General features: G+C 43.2%; 1 protein-coding gene across 2 annotated transcripts in view; it reads left to right on the top strand.

Annotated features, from left to right (window-relative positions):
- Nucleotides 1–23,449, top strand: part of ATP2A3 (ATPase sarcoplasmic/endoplasmic reticulum Ca2+ transporting 3) — a 352,883-nt gene that overhangs the window by 154,542 nt on the left and 174,892 nt on the right. For both annotated transcript variants that reach the window (XM_069226688.1, XM_069226687.1), the window contains exons 6-7: nucleotides 7,041–7,121; nucleotides 15,334–15,419. In XM_069226688.1, the coding sequence (XP_069082789.1) occupies nucleotides 7,041–7,121; nucleotides 15,334–15,419 (167 nt within the window). The remainder of the gene's footprint in view (nucleotides 1–7,040; nucleotides 7,122–15,333; nucleotides 15,420–23,449) is intronic.

Raw genomic sequence — 23,449 nt, 5'->3', positions numbered from 1 at the left:
ATACATTATTTGAGTGACTACACTCTACACACATGCATGTATTGTTGGCACTGCTTGATCCACATTGCTGGCGGGTGCTCTGTAAAACAATATGTGTATAATGACAAAATAGGTTATTTTCAGTGCAGCTGGTCTGATTAAACTGCATGCTAAGTCATTAGTAACTTCCCATCTGTTGCTTAAGTCCCTTCTCACCTCGCCTGCTCTCCCCAGTTCACCCACCCAGACAAAAAAAGCTCCATATTAGGGCCTATAATGCCATAGGTGATGCATCGATCCAGCCATGGATGGAAGAAGTCATTAAGCTCCCCTTGTCTCTAATTGTCTTGATTTGTCGGAGTGGTCCTTTGTATGGCCAGTTATTGGATCAACGACTGGAAATAGTTCCAATAAATAGAGAGGAAAGACATGACTACCCCCTATCATTGACATAGATCACAATGCACATGCAGCTGTTTGCCTATATACTTAGAGATGCAGATGGAATAGCCCACTGCACGATAAACAGTGGGCTAAAAGTGTCTTTGAGCACAGATGCTCGTTTTGTATTCACTACCACTTAAAAAACAGAAATAAAATGCTCCCAATTATAACACATGACAATTTCAAACCCAGTCCAGGGATACCCTGTCAAATTTGCCAACCCCAAAGTTTTAAAAAGTTGCAATGCATGTTAAATCATGGAAGGACAAGCTCAAATTCATGGATATTTAAGGCATGAAACATCATAAGCCATGGTACTCCAAAGAACCACTAGAGATGTTTAAATCTATATTGTGTGATCAGTCTAAAGGAGTAAATATGAACTATATAAGTTAGCTGAACAAAAAACAACAAGGTAAACACATGGGATAGCATATGCTTCAAAAGAAAGGGTAAACATTTGGAGAATAAATGTATACAAATCACAAAAGAAATAAAAATAGTGTACACATAAACTGGCTAAACAGGATGAGATAAACCTGCGAACAATAAAAGGAGATGAATTTCAATGGTAATCTAATATTGGCCCGATCACCTGCTGGCGATGGCAGTAACACAGGAGGCATAAATGAATGCATATAATCCTAAAACCATAAAACAGAACGAGAGACGGTAAATCCTTGAGTGTTTTTTGATTCATTGTGTATCTGTACCCTGAAGTCACTATTTGACTTCCGACTTTATTCTCCCCTTGTGTCCACATATACTTATAGTTGTGGCAGAAAATACACCATAGATGGCTTTATCTGACTAATTTTAAGAATCTGGCTTTTCCTGTACTGTTGTTAAAGATAGGTGGAGTGCAGTGCTTTTTGATTGCCTTCTCATTGAGTATACATCATTATCACTGGCAGCACACGATTCAATCTAAACTAAACAGCAGTATTGCATCTAAGGGAAATTTGACGCTTAGAGTGAGTGGCCATGCTAAATGATGTATTACCGGGCCTGGAAGAGGCAGTGTAAGAAGTCAGTTGCTAGTGGTTTTCTTCTTTAGCTCTCTGGTCTAAAATCTAAAAGTTTGGATTCACAAACATTAAGGGCATGTTTAAGTGCCTTTCCAGTATGGTATAGCATTATGTTAGAATAAACCAATTTTAGATGCAGAACTAGATGTCGCTGCATAGAGGTCCCATGGAAATTCAGCAAACACTGATAGTCTTGTCGGTATTCACAAACTTTTCCAAGCACGTTATATCCCGGATATAGTTGTAGGCTTGCTCATGTCAATCGCAGAATCCATATTCAGAGTGTGAATGAGGAAAAAATACCCCAAAACACCTACAAAATTGGTGGGTGTCTAGAAGAAGAAATTTTTCTGCAAAGAAAAAAGTTTTCCTTGAGGAGAAAAAGGTTAAAAAAATAGCAAGTAAAATACTATTTTGCTGATTATTCATACATGTTAATGTAAGAATGAATACTTACGCATGTGTAACTATTCACATGCATGTAAGTGCTGCTGGAAAGCTGCGTCGGCTACCGCTTTTCAGGATAACTCATAGAAATCTTTGTGAGTGCCAAAAATTACACTACACCAAAGACAGGCACAAGTCTAGGGGTCTAGATTTATACATTCTGTTGCCTCTTCTCTTTGCTGTGAACCAGCAGATTTAATATCACATTAGTCATCATAAAGACACCTTCGAAAGTGCTGTTTTGAAGTCTACTTCCTTGTGCTTATTGTGCCTAAACAGTGAAATAAAAAAGAGGAGACCTGCATATACATTCTATAGAGTCCTTGATTTGTAGAAACAAGCATTGACCAAAGCCAGTAGGCGTCACCTATGAAAGCTATTGACTTCGGCAATGATCTGTAGCTAAACTGTGCAGCATGGCTAAAAACAATTTAAAAATCTCTGATGAGGCCAGCGCTAATGAGATTTTTAAAGAGAAACAGTGCATTAGCACTGGTCTTGTAATAGCATTTTCTTTTTTTCTTTTTAATTGTATTTAGCCATGTGCTCCCCATCCCCACTCTCCTGTCCTCACCCTCTCTACACCCTCCCTCCCCCAGGTCCTTCTCATCAGACCTCCTTCCCTCTGTGTTGCTTGTGGAGGAGGCAACATGGAGGGAGGGCAGTAGAGAAGGGTGCAGGTGCAAAAGAGAACCGCAAGGGAGGATGGAGCACATGTACAATGGAGGACGGGCTGGAGGGGCTGGGGCAAAATCACACACAAAGGAGAGTGGGTGCGAGGGGCTGGGTGAAGCACACGGGCATACAAGAGTGGGCAAGAGCACAGTGCAGACGAAGCACAGTACAAAAGAGGATGGACAGAAGGGGCTGGGCAGACAAACAGGAGGCCAATGGCAACATAGTGTGGACGAGAGGCACTGGAGAAGAGCAGAGACAACGGAGGGTGGGCAGGAAGGGCTGGGGTAGCCAATGGCCAATGGAGGTTGGGCAGGAGGGGAATGCAGAGGAAGACTGAGGGGGAGACACAAATGAGGGCTACAGCTGGAAAACACATGCACTCTCGTAGAGTGTTTAAATAAAAAGAAAAAAGTAGCACTTGAAAAACAAACAGTGGAAGGGCACAGTGATTCATCCTTGCTCCAGAGGAGAGACAGACACAAACGAGGAAGGAAAGCCTATAGAAGCTGAAAAATAAGAACCAAGGAAAGGAGAGTGGCCAGGAAAGGAGAGCCAACCACTGGTAAGCAGTGGGTGTCCTCTAATCCCACTGTAAGGTAATAAACATTCTTGCAAAACACTACTAATGAGCTGTCAGGCGAAACCTAAAAATAAGTACTAGTGCTCAAGGTTTTATTGGGCAGAGGCCTCTGGAGTGCTGTTTTCCCTGTCTGACACTTTGTGAGAGACCACACGCAGCAGTCAGTTGCTGTGATATGCGTCAGGTTTTCATGTTTTGAAGCTGCTCGTCAGTGTGATTTTGGTGTGGCTGAAGGTGGCATTGTTGGTCCTTTCTCTGCCGGAGGAGCTTAGTTTCACTCCTTGGCAGAATACCCAGGGAAGTGGGATGGTTCTGGGGCAGTTGATTGCAGTTTTGCAGAGGAGGGGTGACTGCTTCTTCCTCAGTGGGAGTAGTCATGTGTGGAAGGGCGTCAAGTGTGAGAGGATCTCTGTAAAGGAAGCGTGTGAGGGTTCGAAGTCACATGTAGGAATAGAGTGCCTGTAATCTCTCTGCTAAGCTAATATGCTGCAGTTTTTCTCATGTTCTCATAAAATAGGTCCCTGATTTTTTTATTTTTATTTTGGCATATGTAGCAAAATGTTTTCAGCAGCTACCCCTTTTGTAGTCCTAATCTTTGACACATTTAGAAGTTTGGGATTAAGTGTAGGGTTGTGTGTATCAAGTACATATTACAAGTAGTTTTCCACCCTTGAATTATTACAGTTATTATACAGTAGGAATTGCTTTTACACAGTGGAAAGGGAGAGAACTGCCTCCTATTAAAAGAATGTGTAGAGGAAGGGGCTTCTCAACAGGTAAACTATTTCCCCTATGTGGATACAAAAAAAGCTGCATTGTCAAATGCATATATGCGCTTTATTTAGACATGCATCATTTTTTTCACATCGGAGGACCCCAGAAAAATGATTAACTCTCATAAATTTGCTGGTCTACTCCTGGGAGATGTTATGTATGTATCTACTCCAAACCTAGGAGTAATCCTTTGGTAGAAAATGACTAACACTTCCACCTAGAGTTTTGTTGATTTGTCTCTTAATGTTGCGCTTTGTGAGATGGGACACAACTCTGTCCATGTCCTGCATATGGTGGCAGCGGGTATAGGCTTTTCGAGGGCATGGGGCTAAGATGCGCCTGCCTGCGTTTATGCTCTTTCTTGAGCCTTCAGGGGCTTTGAAGATGGCTGGGAATGAGCCTCAGGAGCCTGAGTTGTGGTCTGTCAAGAAGGGTGGCCCATAGAAGCGCAGCATGCGGTACACGAGCAGTGACCCAGGCCGGGAGATAACTTTTGCATCCCTGAGGTCCCCGATGGCCTGACCTAATTGTCCGTGTGGCCTGGCGGCTCTTTAGAGTCAATCTTTGGAGTGCATCCAATGATGTGCTGTGGCAGTAATTAGGGTTTCAAGCTTTACTTTTTGTACCTGATGTACAGTGGCTGCTCTGGAGGGTAAGAGTTGTCCTCGGGTCTAGGCTTCGCGGCTCTGCCACCAGTTGGCTTTCTTGGATGCAGGCAGGGGCTGGTGTCGGTTGCAATTCTGCTCCACAGTGCTTTGCTCTTCTGCCAGAATCATTTCAATGTCATGAATAGGTCTATAAATATCCCTCTGTCAATCATTGTGTAGTTAAGGTGTTACTTTTTCAATAATCTTGGTGTCCATTATCACGACTTTAATATCCACCAGTTTTGATGCTCATCATTGTTGTCTAGGAAAGCTATTGTTGCCGATGGCTGCATCCTGAGAGATACAAACTGGAACAAACTCTCTGGAAGGAGGTACCCCAGGGACAGAACACTCCTTCTCTCCTACTCACACTCCTCTCATTCACTCTTTCACTTCTGTACGCTCGCTGCCAAACACATTCCATTAGAACTAATATTGTGTACTAGGCGCTGTCATCAATGTTACCCATTTCAATAGCACTCATTTTACTAACATCAGAAAGGCTGACCCGGAATTTGAATTAGTGACCTGCAGATCCTGGAATGTTTCAGTGAAAAACTTTTAACTCACTGGGCTAGCCCTCCTGCCACACTCTTAAGAAGTTAAGTGAGATTGGATCGTTAGTGTCTCGCTTTGTAGAAAGGACGCATTTGCAAACGTACAACTCTAGTATGTTAAACTTTCATTGTGGTGTTTCCTATGCTGGAAAATGTAACTCTAAACGTGCTCAGCAGTTGAGTCCCCCCATTTGTCCTGCTGTGACATCCTTTCTGTCCACTCCGTGAAAACCTGGCCAAGGAAAACAAACGACCCTTCCCGCCCCAACCTGTAGTTCTAAACGATATTGACAATGTTCTTTTAAAGATCAACGTTACAGCACGTACAATGATTCTACTTATTTACGAACAATCTGTTCTATTACAACGCGCAACAAGGAAGGCTATAATATTTATTATTATTTTATTGTCAGTGAATCAAAAATTGCAATTGGGTATCTCTTACCAGCCAGTGATTTACAAAACAAATACATGAAGAGAGTTTGCTTATTGTAAATGAGTGCCCTGCATAGGGGAATCCTGGGTTGTTGGTGCATTGACCTAATTTAACATCGTGTTTCTCAGGGTACAATCAGGTAAACATCATCAGTCTCCTGTGAGGGGAAAGTGCTCAGTGTTCCTATTTTGCCTGTTTTCCATTTCTGTAACTTAGTAACTTAAGGGTAACCAATGTTCGTCCATGAGGGCAATATCCTTGATGTTTTCATGGCATCCACATGTCGTGCACTTTACTCAGTGGGCCTGATTCTAGGAGCTATTTGTGTGTGCAAGTTCTACTTACATACAAAAATGGCTTGCTGTATGAATGAAAATTCATGTTTGCTATTTCCAAATCCTGAGTTTGCACTCTTAAGGAATTTAAGTATTCATAATAGCCCATATTTGTGTTCAACTATGCATCTGTCAATTCTCCGGGAGGCGTGTGGGTTTGAGAATGGAAGTTTTGGGTCTTAAATGACAGGCATGGCCAAGAATGCATGGAAGCAACAACAAACTGTGTGTGTGGATATTCATACATTTGTTTTTGACCCATTCTCACCCTGGAAAGCTCTCAGATACTAGATATTACACAACTAGATTCCTTGCCAGGGTGGAAATGGGCTAGGAACATCTCCAAAACTGATGAAGGTCCAGGGAAAGCATTTTTTCACAGTGAAAAATATTTTCCCCATTGAGGAAAAATACGTTTACATACCTATGAAGGCATTTTTCACATGCACAGTTGTAGTTTGTGCACGTTGGGGGACACTGAGAGCTCTTCGTAGGAACAGAAGGAGGAATTCACTAAAGCTGTCCAGGAGTATTTGTGGAAACTTCAACAGATGCAGATTTTGGGAGTACTGTTGGAAACCTTTTAGTTCCCACAGTTCCAAATGCTTAACCAATGCTAGGTAGTAAACCCACAAGTGCTTACATCTGATGTGCACAAAACATTGATTTACATAGTCGTTGGTTATCCCAAAACTGTGGCATTGTTCCGGCCTTCGAGAAACACCCCTGATGTAATGGCTACTTCACAAAGTTGAAATATGTATTTATTTAGATAAATCTATGTACTGCAGACTGCATAGTTGGTATGAGTACACTCCAGACAGGCAGTCGTCTGCTCATGCAAGAATGGTTGTCGAGTACCAATTGGTGATGCTTTCAAGTCACACACAGATGCGCCCTCTAGTAATAAGAGAGGCGGGATGCTCAGGCAGCATTTCTTGATGAATCACCCACCAGCTGTAACAATGAGAAGTTTGTGGTTCTATAACATACCTTGCTGTATATCTGGAACAAGAAAGGTCAAGTGTGCAGATAACTCTAGGAGTTTTTTCAATGGAGTGTATGCAGTTTTGTGGAGTCCTGACTAAAAGAACCACCATTTAAACTGGAATGTATTATTTTTCTCATGTCTTAGTTGGTGACAAGGTCCCAGCCGATATCCGCATCATCGAGATAAGATCCACGACTCTTCGGGTGGACCAGTCAATCCTCACAGGTAAAGGTGGAGGGGTGGTGTTTGTTACAGCTTCGCTGCCAAGTGTGCCTACTCCTGGGCTTAGTTTGAGCTGCAGCTCTATTAATGACACAGCACAAGTGAGAGGTTGATGGGTGGTTGTTACAGTAGTGAATGGTAGCTCTCTCTCCATTCTAAAAGCATATACCTGTATGTATGTAAAGTGACATACTCATCTTCTCTTGTGTATTACATGGGGACGGGACAGGACTGATTTTTCTAAAATGAGTATCCACAGTCTCCAATCCTTCTTTCCTTGAAAGTGTGAATGAACTGCCCACGGTTCTAGATTTCAAGCTCACGAGGGAAAACCACTTAGGCTCTATAGTTGTCCTTCTTCTGTTGGTTGATGTACCCACTATCTAACACTACCCAGTGACATCATCAAACATAGCAACTTTCTAGAATGACTATTGTTGGTCATTGTTAACAATGCAGCTCTGGGTACAGAGAGCTGTGCTTTTTACTCTGCGCTGGATGGCTTATTTAAATGAATTCATTTTTACTGCTGATGATCTTGTACACGTGTCGGGGGCATCAATTTGACATTGACGAAAGAACCACACAGCCTCCAGCCAACAGTGATACTTGTAACTACTAAGAAGATGAGAAGAAATGAAAGAGGAACTATAAAAGGAGAATACTGAAAACTAAAGGACAGTCCAACCAGCCCTGATGCTGAAGTACAATAATTTTCAGGTAGATGTGCAAATGTGATCAAAAACTGCCATAATTCACAGGCTAACTGAGCAAATGACTGATGTGGACTGAACCAATACCCCAGGCAGTATGCCGTAATTAATGGAACCAGAGTGTAAATGACACTCCGACCGATGGCAGAAGAAGGCTGACCTAAGGGCCCTCTTTCTAGCTATTGGGATATATTCATGTAAATGAATGTATGTATTAAGTGATGACTACTTATTACAGATTCCTTGTAGACAGCTAAGCCTCTCATGGCTTCCAAGGAGATTCATTGTTTCATTGTACATAGACCACTGCTAAGTAATTTGACATAACTTTTCCCAGTGAAGTGATAAGGCCTATAGCTTCTACCATTGGCTTGACTCTATAACCAACATAGGCTTACTGACGTGAGCATAAACTAACAACAATCGTGCATTCGGTTATAAAACTACAAATATATACAGAATTACAGCTGACAAAACAATAAGTAACCATTCTCAAAAGGGCCCAGCAAGAATCATCAAAGTGAACATTTTCTACTTCCAGGGTTTGTCCGAGTGGGTGTCCAACACTGAAACACTTGGCTGCTATGATATTCTATGAGATTACTTGTAACCAGACAGCTATTTACAGCCTGTAACACAGTGTGATGATAGTCCTCTATTAGAAGTTTGTTGGTTTTATGTTTAGAATAAGTAAGCCAGGCATGCTGCTTTTGTCACACCTTTTCATGATAAACAGACCAGACCTATGGCATCTGGCATATCTTTTCCCTGCACACTAAACAAGTCTATATGGCTTGTCACCATATGCAACTCAGGCCTACTGTACTGAGCTCAAGCATCCCACAAGGCAACCATCCGGCATATACTCATCAAATTACAAAGCTAAAAATAAATACAGTTTGCAAAGCAAAATACAGTGCAAATCCTTTGTACCCTCAGTTTATCAGAGTAAGGTACCCAATACAAAGACCCTTGCCTATTATGGTAATCTGTAAGATTCTATGTAACAACATTTCTATTTGTAGGCTTTAATACGAAGTAATAACAATCCATCTTTAAATACCCATTGACGTCAACACATGCTTTTCACAATAAATACACAAGACCTTCTGTCTTTTTTGTAGCATTTCATAAAACCCAGATCAGGCCTATAGCCATGATCACTGCCTTGATGCCATAACCAACTCAGTCCTGCTATGTTAAGCAGAAGCTTTGCCACAAGCCAAAAAGTGCAGTACAAGCAGTCTTTTTAGGGGAAGTACACAACTTCGACCCAATCAATTCTCCTATTCAGGGAACCCAACACGTGGGAGGAGCTTAAGTCCCTCTGTCCTCAGTATTCCAAAAGCTCTTTTTTGTTGATCCGATGAATTCTATTGAGAGATGCTCTGTCGAGGTAGACTTAAAATACATGTGATTACTGTAACACTGATTCAAGGTAGACTTAAAATGCATGTGGATTACTGTAAACCTGGGTATCACATGCTGCTCTCAAACACTCAGTTAAATCTGAAGTTTAAAGTTAATGATGTGAAGGAAAGAGGATATATGCTGCTGCCAGAGAAAAACAAACACCGTAATTTATCAACGTATTTAAAACACACTGACAGTGCATGTGCTCTAGCTCCATCCCACTGTAAGCTTGATATTTGCTTCTGGCTGGTGTGGGTGGATAAATAAAAACAAAATAATCACAGCTGTAGGGAGGAAAAGCAACTTTTTCTGTTGAAGCACACAACTTCTGCCTAAGCAAAACATGTACTCCCATCCACCAACATGGGTGAAGGCAAAGCTACTCTCCGTAGTGAAAGCTCCTTTTAGGTTGATTCTGGAAGGTCTGGTGACTGCTGCACTGTCAAGCCTGAATACAAAATTTAGAGCCGATTCTGCACATGTGCTGATGGCGAACCTTTCCACTGGAGCAGATGAGTGTACAGTAGACACGATGCGGTTAACTGTACTGAGAACTTACAAAACGTGCATTGTGAGGAAGTGCAATATCTTCTGCTAATCTTGGTCTTAGACCCTATACAACAAAATAGTATGCCACTTGCTTGCCAGGCTGCTGGGCGGTGCACTGTGTTTTGCAAAACAATACACGATGGGTGCAGCAGAGCTCAAACACGCATGTGCAGCATTAGCGAGTCACTGTTCACAGTGCACACGATATAAGGTGGTAGCCCAGAGGTATATGTAGGTGCAGTAGTGCTGTGGATCTTCACCCATCCGGCTAGTTTTTGTATATGTTTGGGACAGCCAGTCACCTGAGTTAAATATTATGGCTGTCTCACCAAATTTTGCAAGGCGGGGGGAGGTATTATTTTTTGTTGCACCATAGTAAGGGGCACGGGTTTAGTTCAGCTGCTCTTGTTGAAAGCATTGCCACTTATATACATGGTGTTCAGGGCCACGAGACTGGCTTTTATAGTCTCTAAGATTGCTGACCACAGAGGTGATTTAATGCCTCTTTCATCCATTGCATTAACTCATCATCTAATACTTCACCTGTGATGAATGTGAAAGCAATTGTCAAGTGCGCTTCATCACCCAGCCAAACATCCCTTTAGCTGCCCCATAGGCTGAACTAATTGACATTTTAATGTAGTCTGCTTAATTTGTTATGAGTGATGCTTCAGACCCATTTTGAAGTGGGTCTGCTGTGTGCAGGAATATATCCGAAAAGGAGCTCTTCGTGTCCAATGCATATCAAACATGCAGTTGCAAAACCAGTAGAACTGGCTTGAATTTTGAGACCTGATTAGCATATTAACAATCCTGTTGTACTGAAAAAGAAAACATAACATGACTGCTTTTTGTCTAGAATGCATTTGTGACATAACGAACTTAATGTGTGATGATTCCGGGTACTTTGAGATGTAAAATAGTCCCTCATTCATTTCAAGGCAATCATGCCACAGGAGGATGTCTTATACACTAAACCGCCAATAGCATAAGGTGGGACAGAAATACCCCTCTGGGTGGTACATTGGTAACCATATGTCTTACTGTCAGCTGAGATCAGTAGTTAATTTGTGCCAGTGATTGGTAGTGAGCATTTTTTATTCTTTATAACACATGGCCACAGAGTTACACTTGCAGCAGAAAGCATTAGTAATTGGTCTCTTGCTCCTTCATGACAATGAGCATGGTTGTCAAATGTAGAATGCATGTGCACTCTGTAGTGTGAAAATAAATTATCCAGTATATATAACAGCTAATCATTTGTTGCAAAACTTAGACATGCACTTCAGTGGAGGTCTCTATAACGAACTATAGTTCTTGTGTGGTATTATACTTGATACCTCCTTATGTGTAATGAACTGTACCCCTTCGAAAACACAAACATGATGCATAAATGTCCATATTCCGCTAAGGACTATTGATTTCAGGAAAACAGTTCTGAGAGTCTGACAAACTAGTTTTTAACTTCATTGTTAAAAAAGCAGTTGTAATCCTGCTCCCTGATCTGTGTTTTAAATTGTAAGCTGGCTCTGGCAGCAGGCAGTGTGAAAAAAGTCAACTGTAATAAGTTATTGCAATTTAGCAGCTATGTAAATGTGTTATTAAAGGTGACTAGTGAGTTCAGAACATAGCTAGTAGTAAGAAAATTGGAGACATGCTTCTGTAAAGTTATTGCAGGATAAAGGACCTATGCTGCCCTTGAAAATCCCCAAACACATTGGAATTCAACCATATAGTGAAGATCGTATTCTCCTATATAGTTATGGATATACAAGGTAACTTGTAATACCCTCATCACATATGCTAGAGAGTACTTTATTCCTTATAATACATGGTCACATCGTTAACGTCCTTCAGCCCTTCTGTATTAAATAATGTTTTGCCCCTTCTCCTGTACAAGATCTACTCATTGCAGGCACATAGAATTATTCACAGATTTGATCTCTGAAATTAAATGCACCACCATGCAATTTGTAGTTTGTTAAACAAAGGTATTTGACTGAACTTCAGAATTGCAAAAAATAAATATTACTATAAATATCTCCATCAGAGAAGGTGGATTTACGTGAATGTCAGATTAGAGAAAGGGGCCAGAAAATCAAATAATTACTTAATTTTTAATTTACTTTCATGTTTAACTTTAGTGACTTCAAGAGTAGCGCTGAATGATTTAAATATGTTAAAAATACATTATCACTTTAAATGTAAGTGTGTCAGCCAAAACGGTGATTTCTCAAATATATCAGTAATCACCGCATTTCTCTTGGTCTGGGATCTTCATTGTGATGTAGTTGACATTTTGAAATTAGGCGTGTTCAAAGTTGCAAAGGAGCAGCTTTACATAACATAAGAAATAACAGGCATTTGCAATGCAATGGGTCTCGCATTTGCTCGAGTTAGAGCTACTAGAGTTGTAAATTCGTAACTGGACTTTTCTAGCCACTTAAATTGAAAGTGAACAGTAAAACAATTGACATAAGTGAGCCAATTCAAAGCGCCTTGAGCGCGAAGGAGAGACACAAAAAGAAGTTAGCTCGCAGTCGAAGTATGGGCAATTGTGCAATTATCCATGTAACATGGACATTCTGCAAGGAGGTAACAAAACTGCCCCAAGGAGGGCCAAACATAAAGCATTTACTAATGATAACAAAGGATTTTTGAAAGGCAAGCCCATGAACGAGTGAAAGTGATGGGCGTGAGGTGGGCGTGGTTAAAAGCCCACAATACTTACAACAGGTCAAAGGGCTTGCACGCTCGACCTAATAAAAATGGACAGCTTTAGTGGCCATGTCCAGCAGTGACAAATGTTGCTGCTGCAGTGAGGCGACCACTTGGCAAAACTGTGCCGTGGCAGACTTCTCCTGTGCTCTACTACAAGCACCTATTGCCTCCCCAACATAGTCTCAAGATACTTCATCTCCAATAGTCCCCACTTCCACACAGCTTCACAGTCCCAGCCTTAGTCGCACCCTGTCCTATCACAAGATACTCATCCTTGTCCCCTTCCCTCCCAGATACTGCACCAGTCCTACTGGGTGCTCCCCAGCACCTCTGACTTGTTGACCGTGGTAGTGTTGCAGACCCCATCTCCTGCTCCAGGAAGTCCCATCAAGAGAAACCCTGGAATTGGAAATTACCGGAGGTGAGGGGGTGCTAGGAGTTTTCACTACGCCACAGCAAACTGAGTAAATTTCACCCACCATAGTTAAAATAGAGAAAGGCCATAAAGCTAGCTTTCGCCAATGATATAAGCTACTTACTATTCCATTCTCCAATATGTAGACTCTACTTTGAAGTATGATTTGGTGTTGGTGAGTCATACTGGCTTGTAATTCCAGTTTAGCATTTCTGTCAACACAATCAAGGTTCGAAGGGTGGCTACAGGTTTGCATTATTCTTGGCTGGGACCCCTGGAGCGACTGGACTGTTTTTTTTCTTTGACCGATCAGTGGTTTCTATCTTTTTCCACAGCCTAGACTATTCTTCCATTATACTGTTGCGTGGTCCTTTTTGCATGGTGATTGCTGTTTATTTGGCAGCTTGCCAAGGTTTTCACTATTTTTGGTACTTTTTGGATCAAATACAACAAGGCCTTGGGCACTGCTAGAACCTAATCTTCCAGGAAGAGGAGTATAGTTTCCAGTGATACATGTCTTCTTTACTTTTTGGCACACATTGTCAGTTTTAATTTTTTCACTTTTACTACTAGTGGGAGGTCGTTGACCCCGCCCAGCGCAAACTTTCTTATATCTTACATAGGGGTTTGTGCTGCCCCCTACTGGGCTTCTGTCTATGGGATAAACCCACATCGAGAACTTTTCAGCCATCTGAGGTTGGACCTCAAGGATAATACTACAGAGTATTAATGTTAGAATGAATTATAAAAAATGGAGGAACCTAGCCAATGTAATGTGCAGTACAAAAGGGTCCATGATCAGAGTACACGAAGGGCACAGACTCCGCTGCCCCTTGTCAAGCAATATCACCTCGGAATCTTTACAAAGCACCTGATTTTATTTATTTACATTCGTGTAGGGTGCGAGCTTGTCACAAAGAGAGAAAGGGAAGTGAACTTAGAATAAAACAGTAAACACTCGGAAGCAGACTTTGACTGTGAGCACAAATAGGCTAAGACAGACTGCTGTTGCTCAGGCCTTTTCCTGGCAAGTTACTGAAAGATCTTTCCAGCATCATCCCCCCTCCACTATTCATCATTATTATCACCCTCTGACGTGAATACACCTTGACTGGGGCCTGCTGACTACATTTACTTATTTACAAATCCTGCTTCCAGGGATGCCCCAGTCCTTGCAGCCTCTTGGTGGGAGCCCTTGGGCAGCCTGAACTGCACCATTAGAAGGACGCTGACAGCAAGAGCTGAAGCCCAGGTCAAGCACATCTGGAGAATGGTTGACTACAGAGCAGCTGCATGCTTTTTATGGTTGGCAATAAAAACCCTCACCAGGCACCAGACCAGCGCGAGATGCTGAGGCTGTGTTGTTAGAGCCTCCGACCTGTACAAAGGAATGACTCATGGCACAGTCCTTATTGGGTGGTGCAACCAGAATGTGGAACTCCTTACCCCACAGCTATGCACCACCAGCCCACTGCTCGTCTTCAAAACAGAGCTCAAAGCCCTTCTCCTACATAGATATTTTGGCCAGGTGCCCCATTAGACATCCTCCCCCATAAAAATGTGCCCTCCCCAAGACTGAGACTACTCGCGCCACCTCTGTCTCGCTTACCCTGACCTTGCTGCCACTACCTGTACTACCCACCTCCTCCAACAATCTGTAAGTCCTTTGGTAACGACGAAAGGTGCAACTAGCCCTATGTTTTTACGTGGCACCTTGTGGCTAATGACCGCGACCAGCAACTGTTTGTAACTTTGTATCTCTTGTAATGAAACCTGTTTTATTTTAAAGCACTCTAAAACCTTTGGGCGATGTCCACGCTGTAAACAAATGCAAAATAAATAAATAAGGACAATGCATGCGGAATGGAAATCTTATGAATGACAGAAATTAACAAATGAGTAAAACAGTGCACTGAAGATGATTCCTGATGTAGATTCACATTTTGCCATTGATGGAGAAGCATCAGTGACTAGATAATGATTTTGTTTGACTAAGAACTATAATAATATGTTGAATAGAAAGACATAGAAAACAGTAATAATAAAAATCGGTTTCCTTCCTCTTGTTTCCTTTCCTTGGCACTGCATAGATGCCGTCAGTGTGCCTGTTGGTGTTGTCTTAATTAGGCAGTGATTCAATGCATATCATTTCTAATTTGGTCGGAATGTAATAGTTTTCACCATTTATTTGCATTTCCTAAAATATGCTTTCTCTTCAGCAGAACACTTCACCCTTGCTGTACTTGTTATGTCCTGTTGTGCAGTCTTTGCATAGGTCAGCATTCATCAGTTACTTTGCTTCGTGGCACTTGATAATGTGAATGGTTGTTGGATTGTGACAGGTTCTACACCTGACCCTGAACAATAGAAAAGTAACAGCTTTTGTCTTTGTTGGCCTCTGCAGGTGAATCTGTCTCTATCATTAAACACACGGATCCTATCCCTGACCCCAGAGCTGTCAATCAGGACAAGAAGAACATGCTCTTTTCTGTAAGTAAATGCAGCAGCCATCGACAGCTATGCATTGGCATGGTACCATATACTAAGCTGACCTTGACAACACTTTCCATTGAAAATGGGGGATTGTTAAGGTATGTTGGGGAAATATTGAATACACTGAAATGAGTTGTGTATTTGCCGATAAGTCATACTAAAGTTGAGCACTGAACTCAAAGGATCCCTCCCACTATTGATTTCTCCTGGCTTCAGATGGTTGAATCCACTGCCCTCCAGTGGCAGGACCCTGAACTACTTTCCAAAAGTTATAATACCAATAGTGCCTGTGTTCATGCTGCCTTTTTTCAGCCTTGGTCCTGAACCATGCTACCTGGCATCACCACTACCCACCTGTGCATTTTTATACCCAACGCACGAGGATAGTGGGACTCTGTGTTAGATTTGATGTTTTTCTCTTGTTGGCGGTTCATGTAGATCCTTTTTCTTTGGTTCTCTTCGTTCATTCCCTCGGTACTGGGTACCTTTCTTTACACAACAGCACGTGCATTTTTTTGCATGTTTCCAGCTACGGCTGAACTGTGTCGAAGTTCCCTGCGAAAAACAAGTCACAACTTTCACTCTTGAAAAGAAGTCTGTGACTTTGGACAATAAGGAATGTTCTATTGAAGAGGCTTCGTCGCAGACAGAAGCACCAAACCCCAGAAAGACCACAGCCCAGCGTTGCGTCTTACCCTGTTAGAGTTGACATCTTCGTAGGAGAAGGCCCATTAGAGATAATCTGTTTGATCGATTTAAAACGTACCCCTCAAGTGAGTGGCTATTCTATCTGCATTAAAGATTGGGTAGTACAATGTATACAGCTATTGCCTCACTCCTACAGGATATAGTATATATTTCTACTTAATTACTATCAGTACAGTTGTAGACTCTCATTATGAACTGTGTTTGAACAACAATCATCTTACAAATTGCTGTTGTAACATCACAATTTAGGAATGTCTCCTTATATGCTCAGGAGTTAGATCATGTGCGGTTCCAGCCGGACCCCACCTGGCTCTGAGGATGCTGATTATTCATGGCCCTTCTGTCAATCAAGAGTTCCAAGTGCATATCCTTTTAGTGTCTTCATACAGCGGCAATCCTGGATAAAAGACTGTTTCAAAGAAATGCTTCTTCAGAGAGTCGAGCAACCCATAGGGCAATGATAGCTCCCTTCAAGACAGGCTGTAACTGCAGGACTATAGGTAGAGATGATACACATGGCGTCATAGCCTTCTATATATCCACAATGTCAAATTCTGGTCCACAGTTCAGAAACAGCGCGGGGGTTTCAGTTTCCAGAGGCTGCCAGAACTTTAAATGCCTATAAATGCCCCTGCTCATTGTCTTTAAATATCGGTTCTACCCCCGAAGACAATTCTCCTGGTGGGCCATTGATGATACTTTGATACGTCATAAAGTGGCTCCTCCTAGTAGTTTTTGGTGACAGTGGATGCCTCAGAGATTGGCCATGGTGGTTTTTTGGGTCCAGATTGGAGTGGTCTATGGGCCACACTCTAACAGACCCATGACATGTATTCATTTCAGTAGAAGTTAATTCATCTGTGTTTTGAAGATTCCTTCATTTGAAGAGTCTACTGATCGAGATTATAAAATTATCCACCGGGCATCACTTCTGGGTTTATTCTCCATATGTCTCGCATGTTGCATTTACAGCGAAATAACACAGTTCAGAATTTATTGTAAAGTATTGAGTGGGTTGTCCTAGATTATTCAGGTAGCTCTGTGGTACAGTAAGACTGGTCCCTGCTGCCCATGATGATTTTGTAGTGAATTAAGCTTCTCAAGGATTATTAACACATTAGGTGTCCCTCTTTGCTGTCCTCAATAATATGCAACATTCTGGCCAATTGACCCTTATCATAATGAAATTCCCATTTACTTATTGAGCAATCATCATCTATTGATTTTATTGAGAGCAAACAGAGGCACACTACTCTGAGAAGGTTAATCCAGAGAAGTTTCTAGTTTGTGGAATTGGGTGGAACTCCTTAGTCTTTTAGATTATGTTCGTGGGTGGTCCTTTTCACTCCCATAATGCTGAATTTCAACAATGAGCGAACAATTCAACTGTGACATCAGTGACAGGATAACCTTTGAGGAACATAACTATTTCACATAACATCACATCAGAACTCGCATCTCACCTCATGGAACTACCCTGGCTCTCGAAATACAAGTATGCTCAATCCAAACTCCTGACACTCACATTCAAGGCACTACACAACTCTGACCCTCACCTACCTGAACAGTTTCATTTCCTTCCACCAATCACCCATACTCCTCTTCTTCACAGGACTTCTCCTTGCACACATCCCAAGCATGCACAGACCCAGATCCGAAGCATTCACTTACATCACTCCTAAAGCGTAGAACGACCTCCTGATCCACATCAGAGCCTCCTCCTCTTGTCTTGAATTCCACAATAACCTGAAGACCTGGCTTTTCAATTTACCAACCTACCATAGGCAGGGCTTGGCACCCACACCTGTTCAGTGCCTGGATACCCTCGCAGGTGAGAGTGCGCTTTACAAATACACATAACATAACTATTTAAATACACTAACTTTGTGGGAATGCAGTTTGGAACACTTGATGTGGACTTTTCGGTTAAACCATTATCTGAAAACATGTCACTTTTCTATCGAGAGATCCCTGTTTGGTAAATGGCAAGGATATGTTGTCTCAGATATCACTTGTAGGAGGCTGTTTATCTGCGCCCTTATGTAATTCTCTTTTAGTCATTAAATAGCAATGCAGAGACCCATTGTGGGATTAACCCAGCAACTGAATGCATCACTGTTGGTGCTTTTTGCTTGCTCCTAATGACTTAACTTGAGGAGAAGGCATTTGAACATGGCATTAGAAAATATGTATGATCTCCGGTAAAAAAGATCCTTTTTTAAATTAAATATTTATATCTAAATATGAAACGTTAGTTACTATCTTTCTGTGCAGTGATCATGTTGCACCCTTGTTCATCACAACATACACTGTTTTTCCCACTGGTTCACTGTTAGGAGACAGCTTGTAGCCTATAGTTAAATAATCTATAAGTGAAATGCACATGTTAATGTTTCTGGCTCTACCCTCTACCCTTGTATCATTCTCTGAGATCTGACCCTCATTTGGTGCTCTGTTGCTTCCTAGCTAGGGTTGTGCTCTTTCAGCAGCGTTACCCACACACATATGGCTGGCCCACAGAGGACCGTGTGCCCCCAGGTTCATCATTGGATCTGTGGAAGTGTGACAATGTGCCATATGTACAGTTAGGATTAGTAGGGATCCACATCCCATGTCTGCAAGCAAGTGGACAGTAGCTGGATCCAGAGGTATGCAAACAGAAATGGTCACACTTGGCCAACCACCATACTTAGCATGAGCAATGCAAGAAAATATGGTCACCCAAGTTACCAGAAAGAAATACCGCCCTCTTGAACGTTTACATTAGAGCAAACATTATTTATAACAATCAGGGAAAGGAAAAACTGCTTAAAGTATACACAAGCTAAGCTGTACACAATACTCTGTTTATCATGTGTACATATATTAACTATATAATGTATAATGTAACTGTATGTCCGTGAACAGGAGCCTGGTGGAAATAATTGCACTGACTGTGGAATACTCCTGACCTCCAACCCCCCAACCCCTCCTGACCCCAGACTACCTGGAACAGTGGAGTCCATTGACTCACTTGCTGACTGATGGAGTGTGCTGTATGCGGAGTACGGTGCAGAGTGGAGGTAAAACTGCACCACTGCAGGGCAGGACAGGAACCTGTGGGTGCCAGGTAGTGGGCCGGCATATATGTGTAGCCATGTCACTGTTGGAGATGGTGAGCTCCGAGTGATTGTAAATCAAGTCTTCATTGGCTGTTGGGGCAGGTACAGCGTGTGTTGAGCACCAAGGGCAGGTGTCTCTGTCAGGACCTGGTGGGAGTCATGTGGACATCTCTGGTCCCACAGGTATTCTATGGGGCTGGAATCAAAACTGAAGCAATGGTGAGTGCTGGCTTTGAGCTAGTCATGGGCAAGAACTGGTGATCGCCTGCAGCTGCTGGTTGCCCCTCTTTCCTGGCCCAGGTGTCCCCTGGCATGCCAGGAGTGTGAACACTGGCCTGATCTATCACAGAATGGAAGATGCTGTGTGTGTGGTCCGGGTGTGCATTGGTTAAGTGAAGGCGGCCTGGCAAGGAGGCTGAGATTTTGGCTCCAAGGGCTCGTGGTACACTTGCTTATTGTTAAGGGCATCCAATACTCCGTAAACTAGAGGATCTGGCCTCCTTCCTTGTTCACGTTTGTGCTAAATCTATTAATACTACACTGTGACCTATGTATTTCAAAATGGACGGATAGCTATTTTCTGGCAATTGTATTTTATACATACTTGTGCTGTTAATGTGCAAAAGGAAGGATAGATGGATGGATGAATGGATGAATGAAAGGATGGTTGATGGATGGATGGATGAATACTGGTATTGGCTGCTTAAGTCTGGAAAAGCCTACCGTGCCCCCGCAAAGATCTACTGTAAGGGAAGGTTTTTCCCATAGGTGCCTACTGCTCAGACAAAGTGCAGGTGATAATGGTGTGAAACTGAAAATGCAGAGTAGATTTAACTGTAAGATCTGCTTGATGCCATTGTTAGACCTGACACGCTGCAGTAGTGTTTCCCCAAACATTTCTGCTCTGTCCCCATAGGTTTTGCTGGTTCTCTCTTAGGGCACTTTCCCACTGTCAGTACAGTGTGAAAGTGCATGCGCCTTTCCTACATATGTTAAGAAGTGGTGCTCCTCTGTCTGTGTGCATTTGCACCAATGGTGTTCTTAAACATGAGCCCATCCTTTCACAGCCGGCCTGTGTGTGCGCACTTGCTCCTAAGGTGTTCTTAAGCATGTGTCCAACCTGCCATTGCAGGCTTGCAGATGCCCAAGGGCACATATGTACATGGAGTGAAGAATACACATGTTTGTTTTCACTACCTATGGGAACTGCTCTTCCCATGGGTTAACATGGGGGAAGTTACTGTTATTCCTAGCTGCTATGGTGAATTGCAGTGGACCAGCTTCATAATGTTTCCTATCATTGGATTTGTCCTGATAAATCCCTCCCTGTGGTGAAGGTGGTTTGGTTAAAAGTAACTTAGAAATGCCACTTCTAGAATCTGGGTATTTCAATGCTGTAAGATGCTTTGTGTGCCTTTTAATTCAACTGTAGTTCACACTGGAGGCTGGGGCAGCACATCCGTGCATCCCCCAATGACAGCTATAAACCTTGGGCATACAACTGGAACTGCAGACCTCTGCCATTTGAGGGCCTGGCTGGATAGATTGGAGGTAGAGGTTTTGACACGTTGCCTCTCAGAGCCAGATCATGGCCCCACAAAACATTAAGATCTGCATTCCATGGCCCCATGGCAGACAAGAGTGCACTTTAAAGGAGACATCTGTGGTTCAAAGGGGAACCCTCTGAACCACCCCAACTTCAGAGGCACACTACAGTATAACTACTGGTGCCACACTGCAGAAAAGTGTATACATGCTTGTGGGGATGCAGAACTGGAGCTACTGGACTGCATTGTGCACACTGCCAGAGGAATCTGTTGTGCATGAGGAGGAATTACTGCCACTTGAAGGGACCACACACTCTTCCTGAATAGTGGCTGGTGCAGACTTGACTATCTGCTGCTGTGTGGCACCCCAAAGTGTGCTCTCCAAGGGCTTGTTGGTTTGCCCCCTGTTCTCTGGAGGAGGTCTCAGAGACATCAAAGACCTCCAGCAAGGGACTTACACCTTCTAACTGTGACACTGAGAGAGCAGTGCCCTCTTAAGTGCCCATATCATCTGCGGGATCCACCTTGGTAGCAGTGGTGTGAGCGTGGAACCAAGTATTGTGCCTGTTGACTGGATTGCCTGGTGCAGAGCCCTAAAGGAACTGCCCACATTCAAGGAGTGTGGCCCTGCATCATGGGGCCTCGACATGCATAAGCATCTTGTTGGTGGGTGAACGGATTCACCATTTGGAAAGACCCCGCGTGGCCTACTTTGTCAATGGTGCCGCATTTCTCTTGTGTGACAGGCCGACTGCATACTCACTGCGGTACCTCTGAACTTTCACCTGTGTGTGAGACCATAGTTGTCTGGTGCGACTCAAGTCATTGCACACGAGACATTGCCAGAGAGGTATGGAATTGGTAACTTTTTGTGCGTGATTGTAACTGTCTGGTGCGACTCAAGTCATCATGCACCAGACATTCTGCCTTATTTTCAGGGAGGTACTGAATTCGTAATTCTTCGTTTGTGAACGGAATGGTCTGGTGTGACTCAAGTCATCGTGCACCAGACGTGCCTCATTTCCAGGGACCTAGAATTGTAACTGTTTGCTTGTGTGACTGGAATTGTCTGGTGCAACTCAATTCATCATGCACCAGATGTTGTGCCTAATTCCCAAGGAGGTGCTAAATTGCTGCTCTGCACTGTGTGTGATCAGAACTGTCTGGTGCAACTCCTACTATTGCACACCTGATGTTGCAAACTCATGTTCCAGATTGCCTGGGTGGGACTTTGTTCAACGTGTTTCCTATGGGGCGCCTCCTCCTTCCATGAGTCTCTCCTGCTTTATCTCTCATTCATTGATTGCTCCTTCTGATGCCCCCAGTGCCGCGGACCAACAGCCATCTCCTCTCCTGGCCCCGACAACTCCTTGTTACCAGTTTGTATTGACGTAGTGGGCCTTTGTGGCGAGAGTAAGTGAGTGGGCTATAGAACGCTTCTGAGAGTGATGGGAAGCAGGTCCTGTGGCGTGGTGACCCCCACCCCCTTGTGCTTCGCAGAACTAGGCAAGTGCCTGGCGGCACTGTGGGGCATCCTTTGATTGAACTACCCAACGGGAGGCCAAACCTCCATTTGTCGACTGCCACCTGAAACTGCCTGTTGACCATCCCACCACGTTTTTTCCTGGGACCCTGAATAAGTGTGACTCCGGCCAGGGTTGGCCTAGTTTTTCCAAGAGAGAAAGGTTTCCCTCGACTCCAGTCCATGGGGGGTGGAGTAGTCGGGGTTGACTGAAGAGTATAGTAGGGTTTGGGCCACGGGGTCTGTGAGTACAATATCTACTGACCTGCTGGATATCAGTGTACCGCATTAGGGTGTTGTGGTGCCGTGTGTGCCTGTGTGTGTGCCATACGAACCTGCCTGGTATCTGTAGCACAGGGTATTGGTGCTGAGTGAGTGTACAGGACTGACTGCCTATGAATTACAATACTACACGGTGGTGTTGCACGACACGTTGATTCTTGACAAGAGTATATTATGTTTGACATTAGTTTTACCCATGCTGCCCCGGGGCTATTTAAATGTGCTATAATTACCTATGTGTGCACATTACCACTACCGTTGTGAGCCAGGGTGCACCCTCTAACTGTGTGGGATTGAATTAGGATATTTACTTGGGTGGGTCTTGTGCTGACAATGTTTTGCACAGTTTGAGGGTCTGGGATCTCTCTAAGGTGTACATATTACTGATGTCATTTTAGCTCGGTTGGGCCTAGTACTGCTAGTGATATTTCCAAATGTCACTAGCATAAGCCCAGAGATACATGATGTTCATGTTGTGTTAATTAATGTGTGTTGAATGCAAACTTTATTTACATACACCTCGTGTGAAGTCTCTTTTGTGATGCTCAGCATAATTGTGAGTGAGTGCTGTGCTAATGCTTTACACATTGACTCAGTGATAAGCCTGACTCCTCAGTGCCAAGCTACCCAAGGGTGAGCGCAGGCAATACCAAGAGTGTAATCATCCACCCCTGACTGGAGTGGTAGGCTCTGCCTGGCTAGGCCCTCGCCTCAGCCAACCAGATCGTGCTGCCTCCAGCATCCATCTATGTCCCACCCAGCTTGAACACTGATTCAGGAATGGGGCTACTAGTCTGTCTGGTCATACCACTGGGTAAGGCTGTGGTGGAACACTAACTGACCTGTGAATCCACTGGCAAATTTACT

Source organism: Pleurodeles waltl, chromosome 3_2 (genome assembly GCF_031143425.1).
Source record: "Pleurodeles waltl isolate 20211129_DDA chromosome 3_2, aPleWal1.hap1.20221129, whole genome shotgun sequence".
NCBI lineage: Eukaryota > Metazoa > Chordata > Amphibia > Caudata > Salamandridae > Pleurodeles > Pleurodeles waltl.
This window is presented reverse-complemented; position numbering and strand designations above follow the sequence as displayed.